Source organism: Paramormyrops kingsleyae, chromosome 9 (genome assembly GCF_048594095.1).
Source record: "Paramormyrops kingsleyae isolate MSU_618 chromosome 9, PKINGS_0.4, whole genome shotgun sequence".
Lineage (NCBI taxonomy): Eukaryota > Metazoa > Chordata > Actinopteri > Osteoglossiformes > Mormyridae > Paramormyrops > Paramormyrops kingsleyae.
In genome coordinates this window covers 28,427,663-28,452,284 of record NC_132805.1, presented here as the reverse complement: position 1 = coordinate 28,452,284, position 24,622 = coordinate 28,427,663, and the positions used below count along the sequence as shown (strand labels likewise).

General features: G+C 43.7%; 1 protein-coding gene and 1 long non-coding RNA gene across 11 annotated transcripts; one reads left to right on the top strand and one right to left on the bottom strand.

Annotated features, from left to right (window-relative positions):
* Positions 1 to 265: 265 nt before the first annotated feature.
* topaz1 (testis and ovary specific TOPAZ 1) lies at positions 266 to 14,827 on the bottom strand. Of its 10 annotated transcripts, XM_023806308.2 has the most exons (22): positions 13,497 to 13,829; positions 12,858 to 12,968; positions 12,633 to 12,732; positions 9,480 to 11,496; positions 9,284 to 9,351; positions 8,959 to 9,044; positions 8,454 to 8,515; positions 8,269 to 8,363; positions 8,106 to 8,167; positions 7,909 to 8,022; positions 7,697 to 7,760; positions 6,264 to 6,415; positions 5,792 to 5,884; positions 5,590 to 5,705; positions 5,440 to 5,503; positions 4,661 to 4,829; positions 4,254 to 4,354; positions 3,918 to 4,083; positions 3,101 to 3,265; positions 1,678 to 1,881; positions 1,105 to 1,282; positions 266 to 1,021 (listed from the first exon to the last, which is right to left on the bottom strand). In XM_023806308.2, the coding sequence occupies exons 3-22, from the start codon at positions 12,703 to 12,705 to the stop codon at positions 772 to 774; spliced, it is 4,299 nt and encodes a 1,432-aa protein (XP_023662076.2). In that variant the 5' UTR covers positions 12,706 to 12,732; positions 12,858 to 12,968; positions 13,497 to 13,829; the 3' UTR covers positions 266 to 771. The 10 variants fall into 10 exon arrangements, 9 of the variants coding, with proteins under 9 accessions (XP_023662076.2, XP_072572815.1, XP_023662073.2 ...); XM_072716714.1 differs by lacking the exon at positions 13,497 to 13,829 and adding an exon at positions 14,652 to 14,827 and having other exon boundaries at positions 12,633 to 12,968; XM_023806305.2 differs by lacking the exon at positions 13,497 to 13,829 and adding an exon at positions 14,652 to 14,827 and having other exon boundaries at positions 12,633 to 12,865.
* On the top strand, positions 13,585 to 23,760 carry LOC111840933 (uncharacterized). Its single transcript, XR_002837546.2, has 3 exons — positions 13,585 to 13,765; positions 19,833 to 19,917; positions 23,173 to 23,760. It is a non-coding gene; the product is annotated as an uncharacterized lncRNA (long non-coding RNA).
* Positions 23,761 to 24,622: the final 862 nt, after the last annotated feature.

The following is a 24,622-nucleotide window of genomic DNA, read 5'->3' as shown; positions in this document are numbered from 1 at the left end:
ACATGCACGGATGTTGCAGCTCCCTACAAGTCTAGAGGTGCTTTAAAATAATTTTTAACTACGCATGTCTGGTGTGAAAACCGACGTTTCATATTCTTCGCGATTCACGGTAACAGGACAGGATCCGGATACACCGACATTGAACATGGGTGCAGGGATTATGCACTTAGGTAAAATAAGTAAAAAAAAAACTTAAGTAAAATAAAAGATTAATTTAAAACCCACAAAAAAACACAAACAGATCATTTGAATATGCTGAAACTGCTTCAATTTTATAATAGTTTTTAATACTCAAACGTTACCCAAACAATTACACATATTTAAACAAAGTGTTTCGTTTTAATCTGCAATAATGTCAATCTTTAACAACGCATCTAGGTTGAAATTCTCAGTACTTGTAAAGAAAAACAACATTAATTACAATTAACATTTACATTTTAAGTCTAAGTCAACCACTGAACACTTGATATCTTTCAGTCCTTATTTCTGAAATAAAGTGCAGTAACTGCACACACATGAAACCCAGTCAGTTAACACAGTTGAACTATATACATGAAATCTCTTTTCAACAAGAGCAACAAGATCCAGTATAAATATCTTGCTGTGTAAAAGAAAACAGGTTGTTAAAAGGTAAACATATTTCTAACCTTTCAGTAAATGTAAGTCCAACCTTTTTGACTGAATCAAGCTGCTGAATGTTTCCTAAAAAAATCTTATTTTAGGTACATACAAATAATTATGTACACTTCTCCTGCCTTTTCTAAAATGTCGCTAACCGGAGAGGCAGTCACTAGTTGCCGGGTCATCGCCGGTCTCACGCCAGATGCTGTTCGCCCATTTCATGTTCTGGGTCAGCCACTTGCGAACGGACAGCGGGTCCAGCGTGAAGACTTGCTCCTGAGATGGGTTGACGGTGGCGTATTTTATCACCAGCTTGGGGTTGGCTATCTGGCCAGCGAACAGCAGGCGGTTCCCCGCCGTATTGTAGTCACCGTCGCTGGCCAGCTCCGCGCCTTCCTTCCTGGGAGACATACAGACAAGTGCACAGGCCAGCAACGCCACAGGGAGTCCAACCAAACACCAGGGGGTGCCGCCGACACTCACCTTCTCAACACGACCTGCAGAGGGACCTGCGATGGGTCATGGATCTCGTCTGCGTTGGACACCATGAACATCTCGATGGCTATGGCCATCTCAACCTCGGTAAGCGAATAGGGGATCGGCAGGAGCCTACAGTAGGGGTTCACCTGGGCTGGGGGGTAACACCCCATGGATAAGGCACCTTGGAGGACAGCAGCATGTCATTCAGGGAAAATTGCTACATTCCCATAGCTTTGTTAAGCACGTTACACAAAGTCAAATGTTAAACATGTAATCGGCATGGATACAGATTACCATGGGAACAAACCACAGTGGGTGGGGTTACTGAACACTATCAACCACTGTTTTAACTCAATGGAACCCAGCCACATGACACCCAAAAGGTGGGTTAAATTCCTTGTGACAGGAACTATACTACAACTCTATTAGCTGTGGGTTTCAAATCCCCACTTAACCCATCTCTAGCACACCTGTATAATAGTTGTGACTGAACATAGCTAGAATTATGAACATGAACTAGAATTAGTTATGGAACCCATGAGCACCACGTGGGCGTCTGATGAGGCCGGTGCCTACATCTGAAGAGGGAACGAGCCTTCAGCCAGACGTTCTGCTTCCCCAGCTTGTGGATGAGCGTCCGCAGTAGACGCATATCCACGGAAACGCTCTTGGCGAACATGAACTCCACCGAGTCAGATGCCACCGTTAAGTTCTGCTTCTCCATACAGGAGCTGAGGTGTCGGTTGAAAAGCTCGCTATGCTGGGATGCGGCGGCCGGGTCTGAAACGGAGGCAGAGGGATCACAGACCGGACGGGAGCTGGACAGCCGCAGGGATGCCAGAGATAAATAGAGAGTAACTGGCGGCCAAAATACGCTTTCGGGTATGAAACAGAAACTCCAGGTTCTGCGGGGTTTGAGGGCCTAAGCTGCAGACTTCAGATCCACTATACTGCTCTATAAACCAGCGTATCACACACCATTAAACACGCTCAGCAATACTCACTATTGGCAACATGCTTTATTAATAATAAACTTAATTATAATATCTATACAATGCAGTGGCTAGGGTTGGGTACCAAAAACCGGTGCCAATACGGCACCGGTACCTATATAACCGGTATGTACCGGACCGAAACAAAACGCGAATTTCGGTGCCACTTAGATGCCTGAAATGTCGACTGAAATATTTGTTCTCTGGGGCTATGATGACACCGTTGTAATAAGCATAAGATTCATCAACACACACGTGACATCATCAGGAAATGAGACCATCCGAGATGCGCGTGAATGCAGCAACTAACGTTACACTTGCTCTGACGGCAGCAGGTGGTCTACCGCTATCTTAGCTTGCTAAATCAAACAACTTTTGTTAAAATGCCTAAAACTAAACAGTCGAAAGTGTGGCTATATTTCACAAGAAAGGATTCCAACACCGCGGCGTGCAGCAAATGTTTTACAGCAGTTGCGTGTAAAGGGGGAAACGCGTCAAATCTAATGAAACATTTGACGGTACACGGAATAAACTTAAAAGCAGAGGGATGCACCGTGCTTGACAGCTTGCGGACAACAGCTGGCAAGATCGGTGTGGATAACCCCAGCCCCAGTCATACCAACCGTAGCAAAAAGGAGTCCACCGATTATGATGAGGACAGCAACCTTTCCGCAGGTTAGTAGTAGGCTAACGTAATGGTAAATTAACATTACATAGGTGGCTTATGTTTTGTTGTTTTTTGTATTTACATATATATTCATATATACTTTAAACTTTTAATATATTGTTCAATTTTAAGCATTCAATTTTTTGTTCAATACAAATGTATTCTTGAGTCATCCACCATCATTTTGTGGCTTTTGTAAAGTATCGGTTCAGGCACCGGTACCGTTTTAAAAGTATCGATTTGGCACCGGTATCGAAAAAACCCCAAACGATACCCAACCCTAGCAGTGGCAAGTCTATAAAAATCAAGCGGGCATCTTAGTGGCTAGCATGTCCCTCACCTGCTTGATCCTGCAGGCCTGGTAACTTGGTCAACACCTCTAGCGCCACCCGGTGGACGCCCTTCTGTACGCAGCTGTCGGCCAGCTGGCACAGTACGGCCTGGCGGATCTGCGTCGTGTTGGCATCACAAGGCCGCGGGGAGGAGCCGCTCAACCAGTCGTTATCTGTGACAGCGCAGTTTGGGGATTTTTTTCTGGAGTTTAATACTCATGGGGCCCTAATTCTCCAATGAAGTGGAGCACGAACTTCCTGCCCTTAGCTAGAGTACAGCTTTCGTTACTCTAATAAGAGTAACTTATGGTCGCAGTGTCAGGCCCAGTGACTGACAGAAAGGCCAGAGTTGGTCTGAAAGCTGCACTCTTTCCGTGTGATAAAATCAGGCCCTTGGCATGATGTCACCTTGGGTCCCTGGCCTGAATAATATGTCCCCTCAGTAGATTTTGCTGTGGGGGGGCATAGCCCCTCCACTGCCCCTGGATAAAAGCCCCACTCTCTTGGACAGACAAGGCCTGTCCTTCATGCAGTATACGTGGAATTTCAGCTAGAGACATTAAACTTGAAACTGTATTCTTTGAAGTTAAAGGAATATAACTCACGATCCATATAATTCCCGTGATTAAAGCCAAAAATAGTGAAACAGGCAGCGGATTTGCGTCTCGAGGGGAGTGAAATATGACCCCCTACTCTTGGGGATTCAAAGACAGACTGACAGAGCCACGATTAGCGCACAGAGACACAAAAACAGCAAATCAGAATTAATGCGGACCAGCTGAATCACAACCAGGGTGATGTTCAGTTACAGGGGTGCCATCCTACCTTTGAGCAGCTGGAGAGCGCTCTCCATGCTGCCGCTGTTCAGGAGGAGCTCGACGGCCACGCTGACCGTGCGGCCCTGGGACGCGCCGCTCTCGCTGCCAAACAGGCTATTCAGCATGGAGTAGTTAATGTTCAAGTCCTTCAGGGTGTCCAGCAGCTGCCTGCCCTGTGTGAGAACTCGGAGAACTAAACCTGCACAAGAACTGCACGGACCACCCTGAGGACAGAACCGCAGACACCCGAGAGCGAACAGAAGCGGATCGCCATCGGGGTGGCTCTGAAGAACCATCCGGAAAGGAGTCCCTACGTGGGGCCAGAGCACTGGGTTCTGCTCACCTTCAGCCACTGCTTCGCACCGTAGTACCGGAACATCAAGGAAACCCCGATTCGGCCAATCAGAGTGTTGATAAGGCCGTTGGCAGAGCTGCCCTGGCAGACTGCGGAACCAAATCAGCAGGGTCATTAGCCCAAACTAATCAAGCTTGCAATCTCAGTGGAACTGTGCCTTGTCATCTTCCACATCAGACACTTATAAAACTGTGAAATATTTAAATCATAAAGGAATCAATTTACAACAATATACTTTCTCCATACTGGCTGTGCAACATTCCCAACAGTATAAAATGTATAAGCATAAAACAAAGAGACAAGGATTTTTCATGGTAACTTTGGCACAAAATCATTCATATTGTGAGAAGTGTTGGGAAAGGCAGGCGCCAAAGCGCGTGGCAGCCGGGGCTGACCGGCCTGCGCGAACTGGGCGAAGGGCAGCGGGGCGGCGGCCGAGTCCTTGAGCAGAGCCAGGGCCACGCGGCCGCTCAGCTGTCGCAGCTCTGCCAGGCTGTGCTGGGATGCACACAGGCTGGAGAAGACGGTGCCCATCCTGGTCCAATCCCCCTGCTCCCTGCAGCGCTGGGCACAGACAGACAGACAGAGGGCGTGTGTTGGGCAGTCAGGGAGAGAAGCCTGGTCCAAATGGACTGGAGGAGGTCTCAATCTAGCAGCATACAGCGCCATCCTGTGGGATCTGTCAGGTCTGCCAGTATTATTCAAGGATCCATCGTATCCATCTCAGGCCTAATCCGGGATACATCTCAGGCCTAATCCGGGATTCATCTCAGGCCTAATCCGGGATTCATCTCAGGCCTAATCCGGGATTCATCTCAGGCCTAATCCGGGATTCATCTCAGGCCTAATCCGGGATTCATCTCAGGCCTAATCTGGGATTCATCTCAGGCCTAATCTGGGATTTCCCTGCATCCATGTGACCTGGTGTCTCTGAACTGCCCAATATGTGTGTGAATGACTGTATGCAAGTGTCCGTGTGTAACCTGCAGTGGACTAGGATCCCCATCCAGGGTGCTCCCCTGCCGCGTACTGCGAGCTAACTGGAACAGGGAGACCCTACACTGGATAAATAACTATGGAAGATGGACTGATGATTGATGGATGAATGTTTTGATTGCTGGATTGGTGGATGGATAGACAGCAGTAATATGCTCCAAGGCGTGTGTTGAATCACCTCCACCTCTGCTATGGCCAGCTGCACCTCCCCACTGACTTTCCATGCGTCTGTCCCCAGGCCCCTATAGGTGGAGACGTGAAGTGAATGAGACCCTGGGTCTCCCACAGCCCCCCCCCCACCCACCACCCCCCCCCCACAAATACGGACCGGAGCTTGAAGGCCAGGAAGCCGTTCATCTGCGGCGCCGGCAGGCCGAGCAGCTCCAGGCAGCGCTGCATGTGCTGGAAGTCGGCGGGCGTGAAGGGCAGACCGGCGTCCACACACTGCAACGACAGCACGGTCACGGGCGGTACAGGGAGCCTTGGCACGCGAGGGCGCGGGGCCGACGTCGGGGGGGGGGCGCACTTGCCATGGACGTGACATCCATGAGGTCTGCGGTCGCGACACGGAGGCAACACTGACTCACGTGATCAAACAACGCCAGTATGAACTCCGACGGTGGCTGTAGAGGGACACACATCACAGGGCGAGGGTGGGTCGGTTAGACCAAGGCATGGATCATACCTTCACAGAGCTGGGGCCTGTATCACGAAGCTGCGTTTTTGAGCTAGCTAAGTAACAGATTTAAAGTACCACAGTTTAAATGGACGTTGCCTTTGTTCAGTTACATTTAGCCCAGACTACCTTAAATCCAGCAAGTAATCTTGCTATTCAGCTTCGTGATGCAAGCCCCTAGACTAACTAAAACATCATGGGAATATATGAACAAAGTATTACAGTCTACAGGAATCACCTGGCTGAATAAGCCGCTATAAAAGTGGTTTACAGCTTAAACCGTATCACATATGAGCGCATTTCCTGTTACGGCAGAAGTATCTTACCAGAATTCTGTATGACGTGAGAACCCGCAGGACAGAGAGCACGTCTTTGATGATGCCGTGTTTGAACAGGGCCGACAGGAGAAGTTTCAAAGCTTGCAGGTCAAAATGGATCCCAGGTGGACATTTCTGGTAGTAACTAACAAACACAGCAGCTGGAAAAGGGGAAGAGCGGCAGCAGCTGGACAACCAGAATAACCAACATGTCATCAGCACGGCCGTCGGAGCAGATATCTAACGACAGCCCTTACCAGTCAGCTTGGTGTAACTCTGCTATGCTAGATAACAGATCTTTTCTGTGTTTTATTTATTACAATTTCACTCACAGACTTTTACATCTCACATACGGAGAAAACAGTGTACTGTTTATTACATTATACAGTACACTACTGTATGAACATTTATAAATATACTAGAAATGTTATAAATGGTGAAAGGGCGACATTAAAACTTTATCTAAAAATGGTTGACACAAACCCAATTCTAGTAGCCTACAGTATACTTGAAATATCGACAAGGGGCGGCTTCTCGCTTATCGACCAATTCGCTTTGCGAGCTAGTAGTAGGAAGTAAGTAAGTGGGGGAGCATCTGTACTGCAATTTATCAATATAATGTGATTCAGTTTGTCATGATTTTTCATCAATATTTCGAACCTTTGTGTTGATTTATACATTCATTGCAGCGCCTTTTAAGTCAAATGTTTTACTTTACATTTTTTCATCATTTGCTGATTAAAAACGTGCTGTTTCTGTATCCTGTGCTAAGTGCACTACTATGCTGTCAAGTGTCAAACTTAGGAAGTGCTCAGGTACACATGAAATGTTTCTTTCTATGTTTTCCCCCCAACATTTGCTGTTTTAAACAAATGTGCAGTTTATGTATAGACAAAGTAATACATAGTTTATGTAACTGGGAGTTGAAGTGTGCAACAGCTGCATTCAGGACACTTACTCATCCTCAGTAGTCAAAGGGCGTTAATGCCTGTTAATTAAATTTGTTTTTAAATCTATTAGTTCCATTATTTCAATATTGGGGTGTTAACCATCATACAATGGTAATATTGTGATGTATCGAATCCTAATTCTGGCATAATGAATATTGTATCTTGGGCTAGTAGGAAATTCACAGCCCACCAACACTTTACTTGACGGGGCACAAATAAGTAATAGTATAATACTATATTATGTATTAATTAAACATAAACTAAGTCTTAGTTACATACTGATCTCTAAAGGAACAAGTAATGAATAACACAAGTGAAACACTGATCTCTCATTGTCCATGATTTGTTCATAATTTACTCCAGTAGTAACTGAGTAATTACTAAGTATTTGTGCCCTGTCAAGTAGTGTTACCCCCCAGCCCTACTAAGTACCTTATGCATACAGCCCCCAGTAACTCTGAGACCTCATGACCCTCCGTGGGGAGTCCTTACCTGCACGCTGTAAGAGGGACTGATTTGCATCTCTGCTGAACCTAATCATGACTTCAGTGCAGAACTGCAAAGACACGGCCATTAACAAGCGATGTGTAAACACAGCTCTGACCATCTATGGCGGTAAAAGACCTTGCAACAGTCAGAAGACAGCACTTTATATTCTGTTTTACACCTTAAAACAGTAAAAAAATGTAACGAGCCAAGCTTACCTGCTCATCGCCATCTAGAGGCACATGCAGGAACCAGCAGACCTTCCTGAAGCACATGTGCTTGCTGCTGAAGTAATACTTGCAGTAAACGTCACGATCAGGAGGACCACTTACCTGCAGGGGTAAGACAGAAGCGGAGCTAGCCGAGCGTCCTCACACACCTCGAGTCTGAAGGAACGCCACTAGCTCTTACTTACTGGACCTGCTGTGTTGGGAGTGCTCCCCCTAGTGGTGGAGGTCTCTCTCTCGGCACAGTTCACTGTAGTCATAATGATGATTAAAAATCAATCAACTTTTTGTACATTTGTTGATATATTTACCACAATGGTGCATCAATGGGGCCAAGATGAAGCCACCCGCCTGAGAAGCCGCCGCCGGGGGCCCCCTGTGCGGTGCAATTCACGGCTCGCTGAGCAAAGGTTTCCGGATGCATCTTCGACTGCTCTTCCTGGAAACTATAAAAAGCGACATAGAGAACTTCACGAGGGTAGCTTTAGAACAAGGAGACATGACTCCAGGCATGTCAGACACGTTGGTGTATGTACCTGGTCATGAAATCCGTCCATAACCATTCGCCTGCTCCATCATCGGTGGGGCCCGCTTTGCTCTGGGTGGGGGGGTGGTGAATTCATCGTTCATTGGGATTCACATCACGTTTCTTCCTTACAAGATGGTCTGACCTCTGTTCATATAAAACTCTACCTTCGCCCAAACGGGGATGTGGGGTATCAACAGTGTTAGAGAACCTGACTCGTACGATTAATTATACCCCATGTAGGAACCTCCAGATAAGTGACAGCTTTATGGATGAGGTGCATAAAGCACGTAATGTAATCAAAACAGAAGCAATATTACTGTAAGAAGGATTTACAGCAGTCAATGAGCAAAGAACCATCAATCACACTGGACCATCACATTTTTGTAGGTGTGTTAAACACATTTCATAACTACTTCATTAGTGTTTCCATACAAAACTTATACTCTATAAACAGAAACACAGAGACCCACACAGTGGCCAATAATTATGACTAACGATACACGTTATCTAACCTCTTCTGCCAGCAGGTGGCGCTCATCACCAGCCGTGGTGTTAGAGGGTTGGCCATCACTTACCACTGTCTCACTGTTAGTTTCTCCTGAAATATTTAAAAAGGCACCTTGTAAAGTAAACATTCACTAATTATGCCATCTATCCATCTCAGTGAGGTTCATGGGGGGAATTAAACTATTCTGCTACCACAATGCACCTGGTGGTACTTCTGAAACCAACAATCAGCCTACACTGTTAGTAGCTAAAATCTGAGCAGTTGAAGTTTCTTAACTAAACAGTGCTAAATATATATAAGCTCCATGTAAAATATAAAATGCCATTTACCGTTTATATCAAGCATGAAGGCTCCCTTATCTGTGTACTTCTGGGTTGGATCTGGGCCTTCGGTAAAGCTAGACCCAATAAGGATTAACTTTGATAAAAATTCACAACAGCAGTCTCAGGGAAAAAAAAAGCTTCTGTAATCAACCTGGAAGGCATGAACTAATATTAAGAAATGAGAAACGGCAAAGAGACCCACCTCTCCTTCTTATCCCAGATTATTCTCCTCCAGGTTCTTGCAGTGTTTCCGTGGTGACCTTTCTTAGCATGCAGTGGTCTCTCTGGTTTCTTCTGCTGTCCAAACACGAGTTCCTCTGTTATTGTGCCAAACAATTCTGGGTCATCCTGAATCACATCCAGGACGATGGCGTCCTGCTCATATGCTTTGACCACGTCCATTGCATCTTCTGTCCCCCCCTCCACTCTGGAGTTGGATCCCAGGGAAGGAGGCTGTCGGTACGGAGCGCTGCAAGAGTCCTTTATCTCACACATGATGACGCCGTCCAATGGGTGCACGCAGTCCCCGGCCTCATCTTCAGAGAGCAGGCTGGTGTTGCCATCACTATCGCAGCCAGCAGGAACCTTAAGCGGTGAAGTCCGGCTTCGCTCTGGTGAAGCAAGGGGCCTTGACTTCACGCCAGGAGGTCTTCCTGTACATGTTGGGCTAGAGGAAAGTGCTTTGGTGCCAGCTGCCGCTCTGCATGGTGTGACGACACCACCAGACTGTTTAGAAGGATGGAACTGAGGTTGGTCTGTGTCCATCTTCAGAGGGATCTTGAAACACTGGAGCTTCACCTTCTGTGTGACACTCATCTCCCAGAAATGTCCACCTGTAACCTTCTCGGGCTCACAGATTCCATTTTTCTGCTCCTTGTAATCCAGGGTGTTAGACCGGTGACCACAGCCTCCAGAACTGCCCTGGGGTTCTGTTTGTAAGGAAATAACTGGCAGGGCCGGTTTGGCTGCCATTTCATCTAACTTTACGGATTCAGAACCGTCCTCTCGGAGACCCAATTTCATTTCAGAAAGCATTTCAGGTTCCATGCAGACTTCTGTACCACTAGCTGGGCCTTCTGCTGTTACCGATTCCACAGCTTTAGCAAAGTCAGGAGCTCTGAACTTGGCAGGAACGTCAGTCACAGGAGCGCTTTCGGCTTTTGCGTGCATCAGGGGTAGAGTGCTGGTGTCTGTGAATCCCCTTCCAGATCCTTGCAACTTCTGAAAAGGCCATGAGATATATGTACGCGCACAGGACAGTGATCCTCGGTATGGGGTCGTTCTTTGGCAAGAGAAAGTCTCAGTCATGTCCCAGTCAAGTTCTCCTTCCCCTTCCCAACTGGTATCCCGGTTGCATTCCGCAGACCGATCATGCATAGTCCGTATAGCAAGACCACCACCTGCTATCAACAGACTGCTTTCCTCATGTGCATCTTGCCGATTCGGTGGTGTACCTGGTGCACTTCTCTTGATCATCTCTGCACCAGAGGGTAGACCAGGCTCACGCAGGGCTCCTGGTTCACAACTGGATGATACAGTTGTGGACTGGATGACTGGAACCATGCCATGAGACTCTAGAACATCAGTGGGCAGGGAAATCAGAGGACTAAATCCGTTGGACGCTCTCATTCGGTTTGTCATTCGGTATCCATGAGCATTAGGGTCCGTGTCAACACAGAAAACATGTCTGTCACACCTCCCTCCTGAAGGAGTCCTTGTGAGGATATCTGCTACATCATTAGGTCTTTGGGCTTGGGATGTAAGAGTGGACTTTGTCTCAGCTTGTAACCCCGGCTGGGGTTGGTTAACCCTACCACTCGTACGCGATGCTGGATAGAACTCCAGTAACATACCTTCACTGCAGTCTCTCTTAAAGCAGTGGATGCTTTTTCGTTTTAGTTCCTCTGGCAACATGCACCTCGAATGCAAAAAATCAGCAGGGATACTGAAAATGTTTGAAATGTTACAGAGTTTAACAACAGGATTCCTTCCTGTCCTTCTGTCCAGCTTTCTTGAGGTTTGTTTTTTGGTGGTTTCTTTAGCCCTGCTGTCACATGACCTGACTACGGCCAGACTGTCATACCTGGAGGGGGCAAACTTCACATCACAGCACGTGAAACAGGACGGACTTTTAATAAGCCTTTTTTCCTGCTTCTTGATAGAACAATCTCTCAAGCACAAGGTGGATTGCTTCTGAACGGTTTCATTCCCTTCAGTTTCTGAAAGACAACAATGTTAAATTAGGGTTTAATGCCTATGAATTATTCAGCACTTGAAACAATTTGCTAACAGTAAAACTATACTAATTACTCATTTTGTAAAAATGAATACTAACAGAACATAATTGTTTACATTATTCCTTGGCCCAAACACAAAAACCGCATAATCAGATGTAGATGAGAACACAGTGAATGTACTTAATATCAGTAAACTAATTCTATGATGGAAATAAGCACTTTTTTGATCCACGTAATACATTAAACATGTGCCGCAACAAACTTCCTCCAATTTTTATAACTCCACTCCGTGCCTCTAAATACTCTGTGTGGATAATCAGATCTCAATCATACTGTATATGCAGAACAATCTCAAATAATCAGCCTTGGTAACCATCAATCAACATGAGTTACACGCCCGTCTGGCTTGCATTAACTTGCATAAATTAACAGTAATGAGTAAATGCAGCCTTTATTAAATCACCTGTTTTCTCCTCTCCACCACTGACAATGTTCATAGCCTGTTCTCACAGAAACACACCTTCTAAAAAAGGCCAAGCGATACTATTCATCCATGCATTCATTTAACACACACTTTTCCACCTAACCTTTGTTAGTCAGTATCTTTCTTAAGTTTGTGTTTGAGAGGAATTTTTGCAATGTTATCTGCTGTCCTTGACGTTCCCCAACTTAATATGCTCCACTCAGGACCAGATCTAAGAGGTGGCCGTGGCCTGCTACTAGCAAATATGTTGCCACACCACATCAAAATAATATAGACAAAATATGCATTATTTTATTTTCTAAGCGGAACCATAGAAGAGACCTGATGAGGCATGGCCTCCCCCTTAAAAACAACTGCCCCCCCATGGCCACCCCAATCAAAATTACCCACAGACACCACTGCGGCCACTTAAAGTTGTTACAGGGATTTTCACCTATTCTATAACATGGTCATATTGTTATTTTGTATCATACATGAGGGGACCTGTATATGGTGATTTCATAATTGCATGTTTCTCTCCTGGCCCTATTTTAATGCAATGCAATACAGATGAGTCACAGTTTCGGTCATTAAAAAGGGTGCTTTAGCTTACAGTGCTATATGCCCCACGGCTATCACTTAAGCCATCCTGTACCTGATATGCATCCACCTCCTCTTCCAGCTGTTCCTGGTCCTCCTTCACCAGTGCTCCGCAAACTTACGTCCATGTGTTTTGGAGATGATCCACTCAAAGACTTGGAATCCAGCGGTATAAGTTGCACAACACACGTGTTAGATACGTGAGCATACCTGGACGTGCACAGGCGTCTTAAATTGGGCTTGTCTGACATTTTCTCTTGCGATGAGCACTGATCGCCACCTGAATTTCTGTGAGATGCACAGGGGTCGCCTTGGATTAGCTTGTTCTCGGCATTATTAACGTTTCCACCGAAGGACGACCTCCTCCGCTTGACCGATGCGTTGCTACTCTCTTTAGTAAGAACAGTACGGTTAATTCTTACCCTTCTCGATCCAGATAACTGCATTTTGTTCATGCTTTCTCATTGAAAACCAAATTGCGAATCAAAATTTGGCACAAACAACCACTAACAACATGAACTATTCTGTTAGGGGAAAAACGCAACTACCAGAAACTAAAAAACGGGAATTGTTCATTTTCAACACATTACTTACAATAGTAAAACGGGAATATGGCATTTCTTTGCATATGCGATATGCAACATGAATAAACTGCTAGCTCTTACATTGCAATACCAAATATCAAATTAGTTTGGACATTTCTTTCAAAAGTATATCTTGATTAACTAACAGTAAACAAACTATACACTGACGAAGCAACTGCGAGTATCACGCAGATGAACTTTGTAAATGATAACTATTGAGTAAAGTACACGCTTCAGTTTTAAACGCTGCCTGGACGTGCAGCACGGTGCGTGTTGTTTCTAGCCTCACAAACTGCCCAGTATCCCAGACAGACTCAACCACTCCTCCCATTTACCTGCAGAGCAAGTTTCCTTTTATTTCTGCACGTGTCAGGGCAAAAGGTGACGTCATGTGACCGCGATCCTGCACGCAGTAACGCTTAACGTCATTCACGCTACACCAAGTTGTACGCGTAAACAAAACGAGCTTATCTCCTTGTAAGTTAAGGGTATCCAAACGATAGCTATTTTACCGTTGTACTGCTATTATTTGAAACGTTTGATCATGTGAGGTGTGCGGGGCGCTAAAAATGGCAACCGCTAGATGGCAGCACAGTCACAGCAGGTTAGTTGGGGTAAATGAGCAGCATGTCCGAGGAGTAATGTTGAGTAATGAGCAGTAGTGCATAGTAATGAACAGCAAAGATATAAAAACGGGGACATTGATTTTTATTATTTTTTTTCAGTCCAGCAACGAAATAAATTGACATTAAAAATGACCACTCTCCCATTCTAATAACACAATTATACCGAATCGCGAATGAAAATTTGACTGATGGTGATGACATTTCAGATTCAGTTTCGGGGTAGTGAAGAGTGCCATTTCATTCACCCCGGTCACTGCTGGGGTGTCTCCTGCAGAAACCGTTTATTTGCAAATCAATAAACCTATCTTTGGTATAAACTTTGTCAGCGTAGCGCCGCAGTGGTCAGAGGGGTCGGATGTTTTTGATGTAAGTTCATTTGAATTTAAAGGAGTGGTTAGGTCCTTTTACTGAGTATTATTTCCACAATAGCCTCTGGTGCAAAATAAAATTAGTTTAATACGTGCCTCTTTATTGATATGCGAATGATGTTGATGAATTTGTGGCAAGACGTTTAATACCAGACGTATATTAAATAAACAGCTGGGTGGTGGTGTGCGAGGGGCGGTACCGTTATTTTTTGAATTTCTATAGATCAACTTTCTTTGTCTATAACCAAGTGGATAATGAACGTGTACTCTTCAGTGTTTTATTGTGCGTAAAAACATAAATGTGAAATGTGCTCAGGTACAGTAGGCCTGACATTTATTAAAGAATTACAGATGTCACATCAGGACGCTTATGCCACTGGATTGACGGGTATATACTTCATCGTTATTTCAGCCACTAATATTCAGTTGCCATGTGTTTAGCATGGATGTATTTTGCATGATGGTGCTTAGCATGATCATGTTAGCGACTCGTTACCCGCATGCAGCTGATCAGGTTTCTCGATCCCTTGCGCTTCCTCTTGCCGTTTGGGTGGGAGACGGCGCGTGGCATCTTGCGCAGTTCCCGGGACCCCCACGCTTGTGATGAAGGGCGACAATAGCCGCGTGACGGATCCCTTCCGGCCCCTTTCCCCCACTCTTCATAACACGGTTAACAGGTCAGCCCTTTAGCAGTAATACATTTGATTACAAAATGGTACCGGGAATAATAATAATAATAATAATAATAATAATAATAATAATAATAATAATACAGTTCTCACGTTTGAATGTGCTGTGCATCAACAAAAAGCGTTTAAATTATTAATTTTATGTGTTCACAGATGGTGGCCATTTTCTTAGTAGACATTATTTTGCACCTGTAACAAGTTATCTAACAAATTTTGATATATTTTTTTGCCATTTTATAATTTTATATTTCATGTTGTCTATTTTAAAGTAGAAATGGGATATTTCTAATTGAGTTATTTTTCTTGGTCTTTAGGAGAGGTGTGTCCCACTGCCCAATCTTATAATAATAACAACAACTATAATAATAATAATAATAATAATAATAATGACACTTTATTGTTCCCCTTGGGGAAATTCTGTCTTTGTCCACCCTATCTTGCTCTCCATGACACTCAGACACATGAGTCCAAGCATTGGCAGTGAAGGGCAGCCACATGCAGCGGCACCCATGGAGCTGGGGGTTAATATAATAAATATCATACACATTTCTCACATGTCCCCTTCTCACATACTTCAGTCCATCTGTCTTTCATTTTCTTACCCTGAGCAGGTTTGTGGAGTTTTCTGTCCTTGGCAACACGAGATACAAGGCAGGGATGCACAGCAGTCATGATGATATACCCAATACCGTACTGGGAACTGAGAGCTGTTGTCCTATTTAAATATAATGGAAACTATCATCATGTTGCATTTCTGCTGGTAACTCTTTTGGAAAGAAAAACAATATAAACGTTTTTCTGTTAACTAAAGAACCAATTTCCTCAAAACATCGTAAGCCATTTCCAGTTCTGTAACTCGTGAAATATTTCTCCATGCGTTTTTAATACCAGGTTGTGATCATACACGAGTTTGTGTGACGCGATTCTCAAATAGCTTTGCAGTGTTTGTGAGTTATAGCACACCGTGTGTGAGTTAAAGCAGGAATGTGAATGTAGTAATGTGTCTTAATCACCATAAGAAAAGAGAGGCCTACATTTATTTATGGCTTCACTTATAACTTGTCCTAGAAAAAAAGTTATTTTTATAAATATGACATGGTCTGATTTTTTTGGCTGTATGGATATGTTCAGAATGATGGACTTGACATTCTTCAAAAGGGCAGTGGGGGAGGGTGGCGTTGACTGAGTGACTACATAAAGTCTTTATGACTTCCTCCGGCAGACCAGAAGATGACACCTGTTGTAATCAACCAATAAGCACATTCATTATAGCTGTGAAACATTCAGTACATTAGAATGGACAATGCATTCGCATTTTGGCATCTGTCACTTAACAGCATTCACGGTAATGTTCCGAAAAGACTCACAGAACTGAAAAAGTACAGAGTCCTTTATTGGCTGGGGACATTTCACAAACCATAATTACAACAATTACAGCCATGGATTCAGGATGTCATTGTCTCTATGTCCAGTACAGTGAATTTTATAGGGCCAATTTTATAGTCTGATGACATGCATTATTTACCATTGTTATAGCATCCCATCTGTGGATCTCCAATGATGGTGCCAAGTAGACAGAATGTCTCACTGAAAGCAGTGTACCATGTGCTTTTGATGGGTGAGAATAGTTCACCTTTGGACTTCTGCGGTGCTGAACAATGTCAACAGAAAAGTGGCTTTGAGTGAGTCACTAGGCACCATCCCACCTAAGTTCAGGAACCTTGTTCTTGGTTCCGAGTTCCTAGACTCTTTCAACCGGGAACTTTTTTTAGTTCCTGGGCCAATTTCGTGTGTTGCTTTCCCGCTGCACAACAGGAAATGTGTGTGACTTGTATGGTAAATATACACAGGAGACAAAAAAAGTTTGTAGGTTAAACTTCACATGCAGATGTTATGTAATGTAGGACAAACAAGTTAGTTATTGGGGGGATCAATTGCATGGTCCAAAAATATAGAAAAAATCAAATTTTATTGATACGGCCCACAATATTTTTATAATCCATTATTAAATCTGACCGTCTTTTGTTTTTCACAGAATTAAAAAATGATGTAACGTTATACTGTTAATAAGCATTTGCAAGTTTCCCTAGTGATATTAGACAGTACGTCAACTAAGTAAGACAAGTATATCAGTTATCGATCAAATTTTCCGATGCAGGAGACTCAAGCAAAAAAGGCATTAAAGGCATTGATGCATTTAATGTAATTGGGACACAATAAAAATTCCATATGCTACATTTTTGCTCCTCTACATCTGTTTCTTTTTCCTGCATTTCTTTGTACTGTAGCTTCCAAGTCAGTGCTTGTACTTTTGTTCAGCCAATGACTTCATTGCTATAGACTCCACCAAGTAGTTCTTAGTCGAGTACCTACTCTGGAACAGGGCCTAAAAATGTTCAAGAAGTACCTCAGAGGAACTACAATTGGGTTTAGTTCCTGTAGTGGGAACACAACAGCAGTTCCCGGTTCCTGAAAAAGGTACCTTCAGTGAGAAAGTTCCTACTGGGTGCCACGATTCTAAATGCACTTGGTTCAGTCTTTCCCTTACAGAAACCCATACATGTTATTTAGATCAAGCTAATCTATGTCATCATGAGGTTTCTTCTGGGTACTCCACTGCCCCCCCCCCCCCCCAGTCTAAAACAGAGGGGCTGGGTTGGCACCCCATCCTGGGTTGTTCCCTACCTCATGGCCATAAGCTCCAGACACCCCATGAGCCTGAGTAGGACAAGCAGTTGCAGAAAATGGATGGATGATACATTGACTTTTCTCCTGAATTTTGTTTGGATTATTTTGCTGTATGTAATCCAAACAAAGTAAATATTGAAATATTGGAAAGTGCTTGAGGGAGAAAAAACTTTCCAATTTCCGTGTACCATTTTAAAGTGCAATATTTAACAGCTATTTTTTTAGGTAGATAGCATCGGTTTTGACATTCTAAAGCGATACTGTCGTTTCCTTGACATCCTTCTAGCTTTGGACATAAATGAAGTTTCCTTGCTGAAAGAATGAAAACAAGTGAGTGTATTATGCCTGAAAAAATGTCCCAAAGACTTTCCACAGACATGAGCAAGCCATAAAAAATTATTTTAATGTAATACTAGGACTTTCTGCAAATGTCTTAATTTGCTAATGTAACGACCCAGAATGTTGGTCGCCAGTAGCTCCTGTCTGAGTCAAGCAGGATAAATGGCAGCTGACATCATCTGAGCTAAATTCTGGAGAAAGAGTATGTAAGGGGTACAATGTCATCATTATTATAACCATACTTGGGCATCTTGAGACATAAACAAGATATTAAAAATGAAGCAGCGCAAAAGGTCACAGGTTATTGAGACAGGTTTGGAGATGATGGTGTACAGTATATGCGTATCTCAGTTGAAATGACACCATAGTCTGTATGACTATCTTAGTCGAAATGATATCATGATCTCTGTGAATACTTCAGCTGAGATGACATCATGGTCTATATGAGTACATCAGTCGTCATGGTGCTATGGTCTATATGAGTATCTTAGTCAAGAGGACTCTGTAGTGTTCGGCTACTTGTGTACCTCAGTCGAAATGATTGCATGGTCTATATAAGCACTGATCATTTGAGACATCATATGGACAATGCCATAGTCTATATGATGCCCCCCATTAAGTCAAGATGATGCCCCCATTAGCGAGGTTAGCTCACCTGCTACTATGAGATCTGCTGGTGGCACAGGAGCGCAGGGAAGGGTGTGACCCTGGTGTTGTGAAGCAGCCGAGCCCAGCATGAACGGCGGCCTGATTCACAACACCAGCTGCCTCACTCCACCGGGACGTCTCTGAAGAAGATGCTGCCTGTTTTGCGAGCAGCCAGCTCACTCCCTGGAAGAATGCCGCTCGTGGAGAGCTGCACTTCAAAGCGAAGACCACAAGTCATAGGCTTCTAAACATTTGGTTTTCATTGTCACAACAAATGGCACTAAACTAAATTTAGGGATATCCCGCTTCATTAATGGATAATTTAAGTTGTGCCTCACAATATTAGGAAAATAAATCATTGTGACAAGCATTTTATGAATTAAAGATACTGGCTGAAATCACTGACACTTGCATTGATCTGTGCTGTCATTCCAAACATTTGATAACCCTACAAATGGCTGAAGTTTAACTCATTTTCTGCTTTTAAATGTTTTGTCAGTGGAATTTTAAATCAGGATTAAATTAAATTTAAAATGGCTTCATATACACAAGAGTGAAGATTTCTAGAAGACAGTGAAATGTCTGTCTGGGCTGTATGACTGAGTGGAGTGAGGAAGGAGATCGACCATGCACTTAGGCAGCAAGATGTGAATCAGACAGAGCAAAATGCGGCTAATTAATCTTCAAGGTATTTCCATTCTGGTTTCCATGAACAATTTTCTTGGCTGTCTAGCTTGAGTGCCAGTGGGTGTGTGTGTTTGCATCCACGCTATGGAGAAGCAAGACCCGCGTGACGGCCGCAGGATGGAGGAGGTGAGCGCTGAGACCGAACACCATCTGTGGGGATCCAGCCGTCCATATCCCCCCGAGTCATCGCTGGGGCTGTGTCAGATGCCTCTGCCCAGACTCCACCTTGGCTAGTTCCCCTGCGAGTTCATCAATTCCACAGGGCTGTTCTGCAGTCCTGACATTTACTCTGCATATGAAATGACTGTGCATTAAGCAGAGAGGTAAAGGAGTTAAGATACATGTAGTACAGTCATATCCCACTGTGCTGCTTAAGATGGTGCAGCTAGTCTTTATATAAATACATGCTGTTTTCTGTTTTACTTTCTCCTTCCTAGAGTAGAGCGACACTGTCTCGTTTTGTATGTTTTGAAAAGCCTATCTACCTTTAAGAATCAATTTCTAAAGACAGGAATTGGATAATGACTTATCGTACATCTCCGGAGACACTGGCGGTCAGAGATACCCACCCACTGGCTTCGTCTTTGTGGTCCCCAGTCTCTTTAAGTTGGCGTCTCTCTCCATAGATTGCACCGGTCAGGAATGGACAAAGAAACACAAAGACGTCCAGATAAATGGAACTGATGGGTGAATTAGCAACAACATGAAAAGGTAATTAAACCATTTAAAACGACTTGTGTGAGGTATAGGGTGCAAATACAGACGCTCCTCTACTTACGAATGAGTTACATTCTGAACGGTCATTCGTTATTCAACATCATTTTAAGGGTATACACAAGTACAAAGAACGTGGACCTGGGAGTACGGACGCCATGCGGGCAGAAGTCCTACTAGGCGGAATTGGCGCGCAGGAAAAAAAAATTGATGTTGCGGACAGGAAACGGGAGCCCAAGGAACACAATTTGGACTTATAGTCCTCTTTGTTCGTATGTCTGAAAGTTCGTAAGTTGAGAGATCGTAAATAGAGGAGCGTCTGAATATCTGTTTTAAGTTAATTATCGATTTAAAAAAGGACACATGGCAGGACATATTCATCCTCATCAGTTTAAACTTTGATAAATAATGAATTTGTACATTTGGGTCTGTCACATCGCAATTTGTCTTTTTTCCCAGTGCACTGGTACTGTTTGGGGTCGTTCCAAAGTAATCCCTGTGCTGTTGAGTATGTCACAAAGCCCATTGTATTGCAGTTTTATTCTAATCCCGTTTCATCAATCTCGCTGCCCTTTCTGGCCGTCGTAATCATGGCAGAAGCTGCATACAGCATTTCGTGCCAAGAACTTCTTTCAACTTTTCAATTAAGTGGCTTAAGCAGAGCTTTGGATGAATGCCAATGTCCTTCAGTTAGAGAATGTCACTTTCATTCTGGGAAAAAAAACCACACCCCTAATTTAGTGTGATTTTCACTGAAAGTCTCCAGGGAACAACAAAGACGGGAAAATCCGAGGTGTTTGCAAGTGGGGTCCCTTTGGAGAGGAATTTTAAAGATAAAGATACAGTTAAAAAAATGTTCCCCCACACAGAGGCTTCTGTTAAAGCACACGATACTCTGTTAATGTAATTTAAAAAAACACTCCATGTGAATGAGGTCAGCCTGGCACCATTTGAAGAACAGGCCAGGTAGATCCAGGGGCGTTACTAGAAGGCCATGGGATGGGCATCTGTGTATGTTGGGTTGGCACCAGTCATTTTGTGTTTGAGGTGGAGGGGGGGCAATCTGTTGGGTAGGCAGATGTGCCCACCCCCTGCCCACGTGTAGCTCCGCCCTTGAGTAGATAAGAGAGTGGCAGACGACGGACTCAGTGACAATGCGTATAAAATTGAAAAAATAGAAAAACATTTTATGCAGTTGCATATTATCAAGAAAAAAAAACATTTAAAAGGAAGACAGAGAGCCATAAAAACATAGGTATAAATACGTATCTGTAATATTACTTGAGGTACAACCAATGGCAAAAGGTTATGGTACCACAGTGTAATTTAGCCTCACTGTAAAACTGCCCCTGCCTTCTGCCAGCAAGCCACAATTTGTGCTGATGAAGAACTCCATCTTTCCTCTCTTTCGAAGGCAGTTGTGTCTATCTTGCAAAATGTCAACAGTTTTGAACTTTGCTTAGTGCATGAAAGGAACCGCTTGTTTCCTACAGGAATTACCCCTGTTCGGTCAGCTGTATTTCCTGGTCTGGGCAAAGGCAGCTCTGTTTGTAATGCTTTTCATGGATGACAAGCACTCGCTCGCAATCGATGGCTGTGTGTTTGAGCTCTTGCTTAACTACACTCAAAAGCTTGAGGAATTGTTAAAGTCAACATGGGAAACTGAAAAAAACCCCACAGCCTGCTCAACTGGGGGTCCATCTATCTGATAAAATACCACAGTATTACCACTGAATTATTTTTAGACTTGCACAAAGGTTTCTGATTGTTGTTTGAGCTCTGTAGTGCCTCCCATATTTCTTCTTTTTTTTTAATTACATAAAGGCTATCTAACAGCCCGAATATTACGGCTGGATCGTTCAGACAATCTGTTTCACTTATGTTGTTTTCTGCGAGGCTAAAACTCTTCATATAAATCAGTTTAACTTCCCCCTTAAAAGGAATTTCTCTATCATTTCTGCACAATATTTTTTCTTCATAGGTCACAAAAATCCACTTAATTAGATATAAATCTACTGAGAACATTGTAGAGTATCTTTGTCCTGTTTGTGCATATCTACATATGTTGTGCAGGTATCTTATTTATTTTGGTCGTATTCACTTATATCCCCATTTATATATATTTATATATTTGAGACACTTTCTTCTTTGGGGGGGGGGACCAGTGCTCTTTCTGAGGTTTTGATCTGCAGCCTCAAGGTACAAGTTGTGTTCTTCAAACCAGTTCATTCCAGCTTTTCTTTTTTAGGAAACGCTTACATTTATTGAATGCACAGCAATTACCCCTGTTCTGTTCGTAGACCCGCATTGTTTTTCAGTCCTTGATGGAGGTGTAGCGTTTATTTTAAAATAAAGGAATTAAGAATAGAATAAAAAGTACTCTTGCAAATAACAGCCTTTAAAGAGTGTGGCAGGAGGACGACTGCTGATTAAGCGTAGCAGAAGTCTAGTGACAAATCAGTGCCCTGCATTTCTCCATCTTCTTTAATCTGTTCCTCTGCAAGCAGGCTGCGGCCTTGCATGCTTCTCTGATGATGCTGGGGAGGATGGTAGGCTCTCAGTTCTGGAAAACTGTCAGGCTGACTACAAACAGCTTGGATTCCAAAAGGAGGTGTGAACAATTAAAATGGATGCTGAGAGCAACTCGAGTTCGGTCGCCCGCGCGCCGTGCCATGCTAATGTGTGGAAGTTACTGAACACGCCAACTGCTGTTTGCAAACGTGTGAGTCTGTAGGCTTCTCTGTGTTGTCTGCATCTCTAATGAGTTCATAAATAGTCAGGGAAGCTCACAATGCAGTAATACTACAATTTACCTACTGGTGACAACAGATAATGGTGAAATCATTCTCTCTGCTGGCCATTTTGTGTGCGTGTGTGTGTGTGTGTGTGTGCGTGTGACTTAAACAGGCTTCATTCACCTTAACATTATGCGTGACTAAATGCCCCAGATCACCTTTGTCCCTGGCTATATTTATCTAGTTAGCTAGTTATCATACCCAGTAGGGGCGGGTGAACAGCTAATCCCCAGAGTTTTTCACCCTCCTAGTCCAACGAGGTTTTTGTTCCACACTATTCTGGCTGTCCTTCTGTACAAGGTGCTTGGCGTGTTTATTTATGAAGCTCACCGGCCAGCTATGCTTGGAAGGGCGCTATATAAGTTGAACTACATTTAATTATTAGAACAGGAAAGGTAATTGGTACCAGCTGAATGTACTTTAGAAAATTAATTTTGATAGCTTTGCTTTGTTACAGGAATACCACGAAGATTTCCAACATTCGACACACGGAGGGGCCTGGATCCTGTCCCAGGCAGCTTAGGGATTCCAGTCCATCACAGAACATATGAACTACTGTAGGGGCACTTTAGAGATGCCATTTAAACAAACTGCATGTGCTTGTACTGTGGGAGGAAACCAGAGTACTTGGAAGAAACCCCCCAAAAACACAGGGAGAATATGCAAACATATGGAGGGGGGATGGGATTCAAACCCATACCCCTGGTGCATAAATCACTGGGCACCTAAATATACACATGCACAAATATTACATGTTATACATGTTAACTAACTTTAGCATTCCTATAGGGATTCCTACAGGGAAATATCTTTCCCTATGTATTTCATTTAACATTTAGTATTTAAGTCTATAACCACAAAAGGAATTCATTTTTAAATGAAAAGCATTTTTTGGTTAAGTTTAATTGTTAGTTGAGAGTTGAATAGAGGTGCTGAAAGATGTATTTGCATGGATATTACTCAATTTCATATCCTTGAATTATAAGTACACCTTAGTGCTGGGATTTTGACATAGCGAAGCAATAAATCCACTGTGTTAAATAGATCAGCAGCTCTCTTTTTGCATCCCTTTTTTCATGCCGATTAGTATTTCTCCACGGTCCTTCCATTGGAACCGTAGGAAGTGACTGAGGCCTAGTAACTGAGGAAGCCTTTATTGACTCTGTTCAGTCAGCTAGCATTTATTAAGGTGAGTAAGTGCCTTAGTGCTGACTGCACTTATATGCCCTGCTTATGCAGAAAAACTACTGGAATTACATGAATAGCTGTGATACTCCTCGGCAGAATGACTTATTTTTATAGAGATTATTATTATTATTACTATTATTGACTGCAAAACTACAGTTACTGCCATCGCGTGTTGGCTAACAAACTGGAACATTTACCAAACATCTTGCATGTTTGTGATGGGAAGCTGCAGGTATTTGTCAGGTATTGAGGGAAGGTGGTCAGCACTGATGCCCGGCCAACACGGGCATCCTGGCAGGCAGTGCCAGGCTGAAACCACACACTTTGAATAACAATAAGAGGAGTCCAGAACAGAGCAGGGCCTGGTCCCCTCCATGTGGGGGGGAACCGGGGGTAGAGGTTCTGTGCCATTGATCGCATTGATCACATAACCTGAACATCCATCACGTGATGGTGACAGCTGAACTTCCTTTCCGGGTGGGGGGGGGGCAATGTCACCTCTTAATCAACGCAGCCCAGCCCCGGTTCCTCTAACCTCTGCAGTGAGCATATGAAGCCCATCACAGGAAACGGGAATGCAGCAAATCAACGAGAGCTTCAGTGTTTGCTGTGGGGAGAAAGGGAACCACTACTGGTATCCTGTGTAACATCATTGAGTATGTGACACGGTATGGTTTTAGGTAGGATGATGTGACACTGTAGAGTGTTATGCAGGGGTG

What these genes read in the sequence shown, in the direction of transcription:
- topaz1 (XM_023806300.2), bottom strand. Translation starts at nt 13,032, where the DNA reads ATGAACAAAATGCAGTTATCTGGATCGAGAAGGGTAAGAATTAACCGT. An exon ending in AGGAGGTGGATGCATATCAG is followed by an intron (nt 11,497 to 12,632) that starts GTACAGGATGGC and finishes GTTGTCTTTCAG; the next exon opens with AAACTGAAGGGAATGAAACC. An exon ending in GCCACCTGCTGGCAGAAGAG is followed by an intron (nt 8,516 to 8,958) that starts GTTAGATAACGT and finishes CCCCCCACCCAG; the next exon opens with AGCAAAGCGGGCCCCACCGA.